The sequence below is a fragment of the Oncorhynchus tshawytscha genome, linkage group LG22 (genome assembly GCF_018296145.1).
Source record: "Oncorhynchus tshawytscha isolate Ot180627B linkage group LG22, Otsh_v2.0, whole genome shotgun sequence".
Lineage (NCBI taxonomy): Eukaryota > Metazoa > Chordata > Actinopteri > Salmoniformes > Salmonidae > Oncorhynchus > Oncorhynchus tshawytscha.
Window position 1 is genome coordinate 36,264,809 of NC_056450.1, and position 12,677 is coordinate 36,277,485.

General features: G+C 47.9%; 1 protein-coding gene across 4 annotated transcripts in view; it reads right to left on the reverse strand.

Annotated features, from left to right (window-relative positions):
- The window catches only part of LOC112235750 (rho GTPase-activating protein 39), a 165,126-nt gene that overhangs the window by 34,799 nt on the left and 117,650 nt on the right, over nt 1-12,677 (reverse strand). For all 4 annotated transcript variants that reach the window (XM_042304142.1, XM_042304145.1, XM_042304144.1 and 1 more), the window contains one exon: nt 6,774-8,166. In XM_042304142.1, coding sequence (XP_042160076.1) covers nt 6,774-8,166 — 1,393 coding nt within the window. The remainder of the gene's footprint in view (nt 1-6,773; nt 8,167-12,677) is intronic.

Here is a 12,677-nt window from a genome sequence, read left to right on the forward strand (position 1 = left end):
GACTACTCTGTTCCTGACTGGACTGGGACTACTCTGTCCCTGACCGGACTGGGACTACTCTGTTCCTGACTGGACTGGGACTACTCTGTTCCTGACTGGACTGGGACTACTCTGTTCCTGACTGGACTGGGACTACTCTGTTCCTGACTGGACTGGGACTACTCTCTTCCTGACTGGACTTGGACTACTCTGTTCCTGACTGGACTGGGACTACTCTGTTCCTGACTGGACTGGGACTACTCTGTTCCTGACTGGACTGGGACTACTCTGTTCCTGACTGGACTGGGACTACTCTCTTCCTGACTGGACTTGGACTACTCTGTTCCTGACTGGACTGGGACTACTCTGGACTGGGACTACTCTGTTCCTGACTGGACTGGGACTACTCTGTTCCTGACTGGACTGGGACTACTCTGTTCCTGACTGGACTGGGACTACTCTGTTCCTGACTGGACTGGGACTACTCTGTTCCTGACCGGACTGGGACTACTCTGTTCCTGACCGGACTGGGACTACTCTGTTCCTGACCGGACTGGGACTACTCTGTTCCTGACCGGACTGGGACTACTCTGTTCCTGACTGGACTGGGACTACTCTGTTCCTGACTGGACTGGGACTACTCTGTTCCTGACTGGACTGGGACTACTCTGTTCCTGACTGGACTGGGACTTCTCTCTTCCTGACTGGACTGGGACTACTCTGTTCCTGACTGGACTGGGACTACTCTGGACTGGGACTACTCTGTTCCTGACTGGACTGGGACTACTCTGTTCCTGACTGGACTGGGACTACTCTCTTCCTGACTGGACTGGGACTACTCTGTTCCTGACTGGACTGGGACTACTCTGGACTGGGACTACTCTGTTCCTGACTGGACTGGGACTACTCTGGACTGGGACTACTCTGTTCCTGACTGGACTGGGACTACTCTGTTCCTGACTGGACTGGGACTACTCTCTTCCTGACTGGACTGGGACTACTCTGTTCCTGACTGGACTGGGACTACTCTGGACTGGGACTACTCTGTTCCTGACTGGACTGGGACTACTCTGTTCCTGACTGGACTGGGACTACTCTCTTCCTGACTGGACTGGGACTACTCTGTTCCTGACTGGACTGGGACTACTCTGTTCCTGACTGGACTGGGACTACTCTGGACTGGGACTACTCTGTTCCTGACTGGACTGGGACTACTCTGTTCCTGACTGGACTAGGACTACTCTGGACTGGGACTACTCTGTTCCTGACTGGACTGGGACTACTCTGGACTGGGACTACTCTGTTCCTGACTGGACTGGGACTACTCTGTTCCTGACTGGACTGGGACTACTCTGTTCCTGACTGGACTGGGACTACTGTTCCTGACTGGACTGGGACTACTCTGGACTGGGACTACTCTGTTCCTGGCTGGACTGGGACTACTCTGTTCCTGGCTGGACTGGGACTACTCTGTTCCTGACTGGACTGGGACTACTCTGTTCCTGACTGGACTGGGACTACTCTGTTCCTGACTGGACTGGGACTACTCTCTTCCTGACTGGACTGGGACTACTCTGTTCCTGACTGGACTGGGACTACTCTGTTCCTGACTGGACTGGGACTACTCTGTTCCTGACTGGACTGGGACTACTCTGTTCCTCCCATCCAGGAAACATACAGGTGGGGAGTAGGACTGCCTGGAGCCCCTCTCCCCAATCCTCACTCCCAAATCTCCATTGTCTGAAACCCCACCCCTCCAAAAAAATGAAAAGGGATTGTTCTTATTTCTACTGCCAAAAACAGAGATCCCTTTTTCCCTTTAAACAATGGAAATAGTCCTGGAATGAGACCAACAGTTCTATTAAGTTTGTCCAGACAGTATAAAAAGTGAGGGTGTGTTTTATTGAAAAGTTCGGTCCAGTGTATGTTTCAGAGCAGAGGAGAATTCTCCAGTTGAGTAAAGTGGCCCGGCTTTGATAGTGGATGGATGTGGATGGATCTAGCGTGACCTCCGCTAAGCGCTAGTGTGGGAAAAAGTCTCACATACTCAGCTTCAATGAGCTGACAAACCGAGGCAGATAACGGGACCTTCTCCCTAGTAAGTCCCCAAGCCCAGCTCAACACACAGTGACACACTGAAACCAGGATCAAATCTGTGTTTTCTTTCCCACTCGCTGTCACTCGTCCTCTATTTCACTTGATCTGGCATACAGTTCACTGAACTGTATGGTACAATCTCTTAATATAAACACACGCACGCACACACACACACACACACACACACACACACACACACACACACACACACACACACACACACACACACACACACACACTGTGTACTAATCGTGCTACATACTATTTACAACGTACTGTTTAGTAAAAATTACATACTGTGTACTAATCGTACTACATACTATTTAGAATGTACTGTTTAGTAAAAATCACATACTGTATACTAATTGTACTACGTACTATTTAGAATGCACTCTTTATTTTTTTAAATTTTTATTTATTTCACCTTTATTTAACCAGGTAGGCTAGTTGAGAACAAGTTCTCATTTGCAACTGCGACCTGGCCAAGATAAAGCATAGCAGTTTGACACATACAACAACACAGAGATACACATGGAGTAAACAAAACATACAGTCAATAATACAGTAGAACAAAAGAAAACAAAAAGTCTATATACAGTGAGTGTAAATGAGGTAAGTTAAGGAAATAAATAGGCCATGGTGGCGAAGTAATTACAATATAGCAATTAAACACTGGAATGGTAGATGTGCAGAAGATGAATGTGCAAGTAGAGATACTGGGGTGCAAAGGAGCAAGATAAATAAATAAATACAGTATGGGGATGAGGTAGGTAGATAGTTGGGCTGTTTACAGATGGGGTATGTACAGGTGCAGTGATCTGTGAGCTGCTCTGACAGCTGGTGCTTAAAGCTAGTGAGGGAGATATGAGTCTCCAGATTCAGAGTTTTTTGCAGTTCATTCCAGTCATTGGCAGCAGAGAACTGGAAGGAAAGACGACCAAAGGAGGAATTGGCTTTGGGGGTGACCAGTGAGATATACCGGCTGGAGCGCGTGCTACAGGTGGGTGCTGCTATAGTTGAGATAAGGCGGGGCTTTACCTAGCAGAGACTTGTAGATAACCTGTAGCCAGTGGGTTTGGCGATGAGTGTGAAGCGAGGGCCAGTCAACGAGAGCGTACAGGTCGCAATGGTGGATAGTGTATGGGGCTTTGGTGACAAAACGGATGGCACTGTGATAGACTGCATCCAGTTTGTTGAGTAGAGTGTTGGAGGCTATTTTATAGATGACATCACCGAAGTCGAGGATCGGTAGGATGGTCAGTTTTACGAGGGTATGATTGGCTGCATGAGTGAAGGATGCTTTGTTGTGATATGGGAAGCCGATTCTAGATTTAATTTTGGATTTGAGATGTTTGATATGGGTCTGGAAGGAGAGTTTACAGTCTAACCATACACCTAGGTATTTGTAGTTGTCCACGTATTCTAAGTCAGAACCTTCCAGAGTAGTGATGCTGGACGGGCGAGTGATGCGGGCAGTGATCGATTGAAGAGCATGCATTTAGTTTTACTTGCATTTAAGAGCAGTTGGAGGCCACGGAAGGAGAGTTGTATGGCATTGAAGCTCGTCTGGAGGTTAGTTAACACAGTGTCCAAAGAGGGGCCAGAAGTATACAGAATGGTGTCGTCTGCGTAGAGGTGTATCAGAGAATCACCAGCAGCAAGAGCAACATCATTGATGTATACAGAGAAGAGAGTCGGCCCAAGGATTGAACCCTGTGGCACCCCCATAGAGACTGCCAGAGGTCTGGACAACAGGCCCTCCAATTTGACACACTGAACTCTGTCTGAGAAGTAGTTGGTAAACCAGGCGAGGCAATCATTTGAGAAACCAAAGCTGTCGAGTCTGCCAATAAGAATGTGGTGATTGACAGAGTCGAAAGCCTTGGCCAGGTCGATGAATACGGCTGCACAGTAATGTCTCTTATCGATGGCGGTTATGATGTCGTTTAGAACCTTGAGCGTGGCTGAGGTGCACCCCCATGACCAGCTCTGAGACCAGATTGCATAGCGGAGAAGGTACGGTGGGATTCGAAATGGTCGGTAATCTGTTTGTTAACTTGGCTTTCGAAGACCTTAGAAAGACAGGGTAGGATAGATATAGGTCTGTAGCAGTTTGGGTCTAGAGTGTCACCCCCTTTGAAGAGGGGGATAACCGCGGCAGCTTTCCAATCTTTGGGAATCTCAGACGATACGAAAGAGAGGTTGAACAGGCTAGTAATAGGGGTTGCAACAATTTCGGAAGATAATTTTAGAAAGAGAGGGTCCAGATTGTCTAGCCCGGCTGATTAATATATAAGCAACTAATATATCAACATACTAGGCTCATCCTACTGAGAACGCATCACCTAATGCACAATTGCGTTGATTTCCACTATTCATTCATGTTGGTACAACGTGTCCCCTCAGCTGATTATCAGCTGTTGTTAAACACACAGAAGTCTGGAAAGATGCTTATCTTCCTCAATAGCATGAAAAGGTGAAATGAGTACAACATCCTGGCATTTAAAGCATTTAAAAATGAAAGTTTTTTTTTTTTACGCAAACCCCAAATGCCTACTATTTATGGGTATTCGGACACGCCCACTGAATCCTATGATCCAGTTCTCTCAAAGCACTTTGAGTCCACATCGATCACTGACTCACCTGACAGATGGATGCTGAGAGCGGAATGGAATCTTTCTCTTCCTCAGTGTTTTCTTCACTCGTTCTCTCTGCATGAGATCTTCTCCGGGCTTGCAGTGTTTTCCCCACTCGTTCTCTCTGCAGGAGATCTTCTCCGGGCTTGCAGTGTTTTCCTCACTCGTTCTCTCTGCAGGAGATCTTCTCCGGGCTTGCAGTGTTTTCCTCACTCGTTCTCTCTGCCAGAGATCTTCTCCGGGCTTGCAGTGTTTTCCTCACTCGTTCTCTCTGCAGGAGATCTTCTCCAGGCCTGCAGTGTTTTCTTCACTCGTTCTCTCTGCCAGAGATCTTCTCCGGGCCTGCAGTGTTTTCCTCACTCGTTCTCTCTGCCAGAGATCTTCTCCAGGCTTGCAGTGTTTTCCTCACTCGTTCTCTCTGCCAGAGATCTTCTCCAGGCTTGCAGTGTTTTCCTCACTCGTTCTCTCTGCCAGAGATCTTCTCCAGGCTTGCAGTGTTTTCTTCACTCGTTCTCTCTGCCGGAGATCTTCTCCAGGCTTGCAGTGTTTTCCTCACTCGTTCTCTCTGCCAGAGATCTTCTCCAGGCTTGCAGTGTTTTCTTCACTCGTTCTCTCTGCCGGAGATCTTCTCCAGGCCTGCAGTGTTTTCTTCACTCGTTCTCTCTGCCAGAGATCTTCTCCAGGCTTGCAGTGTTTTGTTGGTGGAGGTGACTAAAGCCACCTTATGGATTTGGAAAGCTGAGCGACACCTCACGTGGGGAAGTGGAGCGCTCGCCCCCATTAAAACTCATGCGCGTTTCATGTTTATTTTTCCTGTCTACCGCCAACGTGTAGCCTGTGGAGTCCTCGTTCTGTGTTTTTAGTTTTTATGTGCAGGTTGTTCTGTTCAGAGTCCCTGCAGAGCAGCCAGTCTCATAGTTGCGGGGGTGGATGCGGTTTGAGTTGATAAAGCTTTTGACAAAAACAACTCACGGCCTAACATTATAATTAATCAGCCACAACAAGCAACTAGGCTAACCCAAATCACACTATAAACTATTTCTAAAACAAGGTGAGGAGGAGGCTTGGGGCTGTCTCAGGTGGCAATACACACACTGCATTAACGTGACGTTGGTTTTTTTACAGGAAGGAAAACATGTGATTAGAAACAACTCCAATAGGATTCAAGGCACTCCGAGGCCCTTTTCCTGGAATGGAACAGACTGGCAACAGGAAACTGAGAACAAGCAGCTTTCTACTGCATTGTTCCTACGGCGACAGGAAGTCGACAGCGTCCAATTTTTCTCCTGAAGGCTGAAGCGAGAGGGAGGTGAATCCCAGAGAAAAGAAGACAGGGAGAGACAGAGATGATTGCTGCCTCACAATGCCTTCCCTTCGTATCGCCTACACACTGCCACATCTCCAACAGAGCACGGGAGGAAAATAGAACAATTGTTGTTCCCTAGAACTGCCTATAAAGATAGCAAGGAGAAAGGCAGCAGCTTTATTTTTGGTAGAGACAGAGTCGGAGAGAGATGGAGAGAAAATTCCCAGGGCATGGATGGTAGACATTCCAGCTGACCTGCAGTAATACACCTAACGAGGCTAATTAGCATACGCCCAGTCATATGAGATCGAGAGTACAGAGCTTTCCTCACACAGACCGCCCAGTCATATGAGATCGAGAGTACAGATCTTTCCTCACACAGACCACCCAGTCATATGAGATCGAGAGTACAGAGCTTTCCTCACACAGACCGCCCAGTCATATGGCTGGATCGGCCCTCGCACTGCGTACAGACGTCAATTCAACGTTTAGTCCACGTTGGTTCAATGTAATTTCATTTAAATGACGAGGAAACAACGTTGATTCAACCAGTGTGCTGGAACTCTAGCAGCCACCCGACACATATCAACATATCAACACATAACTATATATAACACACGCCAGAGGAACAGGCCTGTTTTCTACTGTGTATTCACAAAGAGGTCTGAATGCTAAGACACAGCTAAGACAAGTATAACATTCCCCCCCCCGGATACAGTACACAGTGTTGAGAGGCGGGCTGTACTGAACTGTACCTGTGAGAGGGACATGTGGGGCTCCGAGGAGGACAGGCTGTTCTGGCTGATGATGCTCTTCTCCAGAGTGTCCACCTTCTCATAGGTCCGTTTCTGACGCACCATGCCCTCCGACGCCAGGGGCGAGAGGGGCACGTCGCCATGGGTACTCCCGCTCCCGGTCCGGTACAGAGAGTGGTTACTGGCGCTGATGTCCTCTCGGGAGGCGCTGCGGCCCCTGTACTTCTTCGGGGAACCCAGGGGGGAACGGGTCCGAGGTACAGAGCTGTCAGACATCTCAGTGTCCAGGCTGGCCTTGCTGCCACGCAGGGTGTTAGATCGACTCACCACCACCCGCATCTCTGCCATCAGCTTCTCATTCAGGGCACTGAGCTCCCCACTGCTGCCCACTGAGCCTGGCCGGCCCTGCCCTGTTCCCCCAGCACCCCCTCCCAGGGCTCTCCGACGGTTCTTCCTCCTCAAGCTGGGCGAGGGCCCGGTGGAGTAGCCGGAGTCCTGGTGGGTGACGGCGGCCGGCGCTGGGTACTCCTGGGACGCCACACTGTTCTGCCGGCTGTGCCGGACGTCCATGTTCTTCCTCACGCTGGTCTCCAGGAGACGCCACGACTGCTTCTTCTCCAGGCTCACCTCCTTGGGCCTGGGCTGGTTCACGACTGGGCATGGGGATGGAGAGGGGGGCAGGTCAGGGTCTAGAGCAGGGGCCTGCTCTATCTGGATAGGATGGGATAAGGGGCTCTGCTTGCAGGTGGCAGGGTCCACGTTGACCATGTGTTTGATGCACTCCCGTCCAGCGGGGCTGTACTCTGTGGCGGAGGGATTCCTCTTGTGTTTGGAGGCCAGGTGAGAGGCTGGGTATTGAAGCAGCTTGGGTTGCTGCTGCGTCTGGTGGTGGGTCTGGGTCTGGGGTTGGCGAACCCTCTGCAGGCTGGTGGTTGGGGTGGAGGACCTATTCAGGAGGGCGGCCCCCTCCACCTCCATCGGGGGCTCATCATAGATAGGTGTTTCCATGGGTGGTTCATCATAGATGGGCGGAGTGGCACCGTAATGGGGCGAGGAGGGCTGGGGGGTGCCAGCCTGACACCTCTGTGGAGTCTGGTAGACCTGGGTGCCAGTGGAGGGCATCACCAGGCCGAAGTTACCGTTGTCTCCCTTCTTCAGGTGGAAGGCTTGCTTGTGGTCCACAGGGGCAGCCATCTTGCCTGCAGGGCTGGATATGGGTCTGGGGCTGGGTCTGTCTGAGTGGACCTGGTACACAGCAGGGCTCCCAGGGCTGAGAGTGTTGAGGTGCTGGGTGCTAGTGGGCACCACGGACTGGTTCCTGCCAATGCTGTTCACCTTCACCAACATGGCTGCCTTCGATCCCGGAGCAGGCTGCCATCTTTGACCTGGGTCCCTGGAACAGAAGAGAGGAAGATTTTTTGATGAAAAATAAAACAAATATTTATACATCAGGGATGGGCAACTTTGATGGCGGGTGGGGGCCACAAAACATCTGAACATCTTTAAGGGGCTGCAGTGGCTCACCGGTCTGTGTACCCACATCCTTACCCAAAGGACTGACTTCCCTGCTGTACATAGAACACACTCAAAGACACCAAAAATGTGGGATCAAAAATGTATGATATGTACACATGCACACAGCACTATAAACAATGGCTTAGACCTGTTTGGTGGGTAAACAAGACAGATAACTGTTCAATGGCAACTTGCTCATATGCAACTGAGAAGAAAGAAGCCTGTGACTGGGATGCCAGACCTGGCCAGAATCCCACCTGCACATTCCCCTGCGTTTCAAGCTTTAAACCCTCTGACCTTCCACGGTTCAGAGAGAGAGATAGGTCTCTAGGTCTGACAGTATTGGCAACCAAGGTCTTTATGAAGGACAAACCACTTGTTAACCGTGTTTATCTCCTTTTGTGAGACTATGAGAGTGTATGGGAGGCAGGTATGAGACTGTAGGTTACAACTGTGAGACAGGTATGAGACTGTACAGGTTACAACTGTGAGACAGATATGAGACTGTACAGGTTACAACTGTGACAGATATGAGACTGTAGGTTACAACTGTGAGACAGGTATGAGACTGTACAGGTTACAACTGTGACAGATATGAGACTGTAGGTTACAACTGTGAGACAGGTATGAGACTGTACAGGTTACAACTGTGAGACAGGTATGAGACTGTACAGGTTACAACTGTGACAGATATGAGACTGTAGGTTACAACTGTGAGACAGGTATGAGACTGTACAGGTTACAACTGTGAGACAGGTATGAGACTGTACAGGTTACAACTGTGAGACAGGTATGAGACTGTACAGGTTACAACTGTGAGACAGGTATGAGACTGTACAGGTTACAACTGTGAGACAGGTATGAGACTGTACAGGTTACAACTGTGAGACAGGTATGAGACTGTACAGGTTACAACTGTGAGACAGGTATGAGACTGTAGGTTACAACTGTGAGACAGATATGAGACTGTACAGGTTACAACTGTGAGACAGGTATGAGACTGTACAGGTTACAACTGTGAGACAGGTATGAGACTGTACAGGTTACAACTGTGAGACAGATATGAGACTGTACAGGTTACAACTGTGAGACAGGTATGAGACTGTACAGGTTACAACTGTGAGACAGGTATGAGACTGTACAGGTTACAACTGTGAGACAGGTATGAGACTGTACAGGTTACAACTGTGAGACAGGTATGAGACTGTACAGGTTACAACTGTGAGACAGGTATGAGACTGTACAGGTTACAACTGTGAGACAGGTATGAGACTGTACAGGTTACAACTGTGAGACAGGTATGAGACTGTACAGGTTACAACTGTGAGACAGGTATGAGACTGTACAGGTTACAACTGTGAGACAGATATGAGACTGTACAGGTTACAACTTTGAGACAGGTATGAGACTGTACAGGTTACAACTGTGAGACAGGTATGAGACTGTACAGGTTACAACTGTGAGACAGATATGAGACTGTACAGGTTACAACTGTGACAGATATGAGACTGTAGGTTACAACTGTGAGACAGGTATGAGACTGTACAGGTTACAACTGTGAGACAGGTATGAGACTGTACAGGTTACAACTGTGAGACAGGTATGAGACTGTACAGGTTACAACTGTGAGACAGGTATGAGACTGTACAGGTTACAACTGTGAGACAGGTATGAGACTGAAGGTTACAACTGTGAGACAGGTATGAGACTGTACAGGTTACAACTGTGAGACAGGTATGAGACTGAAGGTTACAACTGTGAGACAGGTATGAGACTGAAGGTTACAGCACAACTTGAGATGGATCTGATTTGACGCAGTGCGACTGTGAGATTGTGCTGGTTAAGTTTCCAACAAACATGGCCATAGTGTGAGTACATAATCAGGGCATAGAAAGTCAATTAATCTTACGAGCTATTAATATTACTTAAAGAGACTGTCACAATGAAACAATGGAAACACTTTTCTCAACAAAACCCTTACTCAGCTTATCAAACAGAAGTACCCACACGCCCACCCACACAAACACACTCATTTTCCAGAACATCACAGTCATGTTTGTAGGGGAAACACAACAGGAAAAGTTTGTTCCAGTGTTACAGTCTGCCAAGTGAAGCTGTCAAAAGTACAGATACACACACACACACACACACACACACACACACACACACACACACACACACACACACACACACACACACACACACACACACACACACACACACACACACACACACAGACAGACCCAGACACACACAGTTGAAATCGGAAGTTTACATACACCTTAGCCAAATAAATTTAAACTCAGTTTTTCACAATTCCTGACATTTAATCCTAGTAAAAATTTCCTGTCTTAGGTCAGTTAGAATGACCACTTTATTTTAAGAATGTGAAATGTCAGAATAATAGTAGAGAGAATGATTTATTTGATCTTGTATTTCTTTCTTCACATTCCCAGTGGGTCAGAAGTTTACATACACTCAATTAGTATTTGGTAGCATTGCCTTTAAATTGTTTAACTTGGGTCAAACGTTTTGGGTAGCCTTCCACAAGCTTCCCACAATAAGTTGGGTGAATTTTGGCCCATTCCTCCTGACAGAGCTGGTGTAGCTGAGTCAGGTTTGTAGGCCTCCTTGCTCGCACATGCTTTTTCAGTTCTGCCCATACATTTTCTATAGGATTGAGGTCAGGGCTTTGCGATGGCAACTCCAATACCTTGACTTTGTTGTCCTTATGCCATTTTGCCACAACTTTGGAAGTATGCTTGGGGTCATTGTCCATTTGGAAGACCCATTTGTGACCAAGCTTTAACTTCCTGACTGATGTCTTGAGATGTTTCTTCAATATATCCACATCATTTTCCAACCTCATGATGCCATATATTTTTGAAGTGCATCAGTCCCTCCTGCAGCAAAGCATCCCCACAACATGATGCTGCCACCCCCGTGCTTCACGGTTGGAATGGTGTTCTTCGGCTTGCAAGCCTCCCCCCTTTTCCTCCAAACATAACGGTGGTCATTATGGCCAAACAGTTCTATTTTGGTTTCATCAGACCAGAGGACATTTCTCCAAAAAGTACGCTCTTTGTCCCCATGTGCAGTTGCAAACCGTAGTCTGGCTTTTTCATGGCGGTTTTGGAACTGTGGCTTCTTCCTTGCTGAGCGGCCATTCAGGTTATGTCGATATAGGACTTGTTTTACTGTGGATGTAGATACTTTTGTACTTGTTTCCTCCAGCATCTTCACAAGGTCCTTTGGTGTTCTGGGATTGATTTGTACTTTTCGCACCAAAGTACGTTCATCTCTAGGAGACAGAACACGTCTCCTTCCTGAGCGGTATGACGGCTGCGTGGTCTCATGGTGTTTATACTTGCGTACGATTGTTTGTACAGATGAACGTGGTACTTTCAGGCATTTGGAAATTGCTTCCAAGGATGAACCAGACTTGTGGAGGTCTACAATTTTTCTGAGGATTTGGCTGATTTCTATTGCTTTTCCCATGATGTCACACAAAGAGGCACTGGGTTTGAAGGTAGGCCTTGAAATACACCCACAGGTACACCTTCAATTCACTCAAATTATGTCACCTAGCCTATCAGAAGCTTCTAAAACCATGACATCATTTTCTGGAATTTTCCAAGCTGTTTAAAGGCACAGTTAACTTAGTGTATATAAACTTCTGACACACTGGAATTGTGATACAGTGAATTATAAATTAAATAATCTGTCTGTAAACAATTGTTGGAAAAATGACTTGTGTCATACACAAAGTAGATGTCCTAACCGACATGCCAAAACTATAGTTTGTTAAGTGGTTGAAAAACGAGTTTTAATGACTCCAACCTAAGTGTATGTAAACTTCCGTCTTCAACGGTACATACACACACACACACACACACACACACACACACACACACACACACACACACACACACACACACACACACACACACACACACTGACCACCCCAACCACGCTCATGGCTGTGTTTTCTCCCATGTTCCCTCAGAGGGCAGTGGAATGTCAGGCCCTAATCCTGCATCAATGCCCTGGGTGTTCTGGTCCTTCAGTGGTGCAGCCTACTCACCCTCCCTCAGACCCCAGATCAGCCCTATACACTCCACAAGCTAATGTAACCAGCACTGAACTCCCCTCCCTCAGACCCCAGATCAGCCCTATACACTCCACAAGCTAATGTAACCAGCACTGAACTCCCCTCCCTCAGACCCCAGATCAGCCCTATACACTCCACAAGCTAATCTAACCAGCACTGAACTCCCCTCACACCAGACCCTTTCTTTCAAAAGACTGTTCATACTATAGCTAAACGTTACTGTAAAAACAGCATAACCTCAATGAATCCACCCCTCCACCTCTCAGCCAGGAAACCCA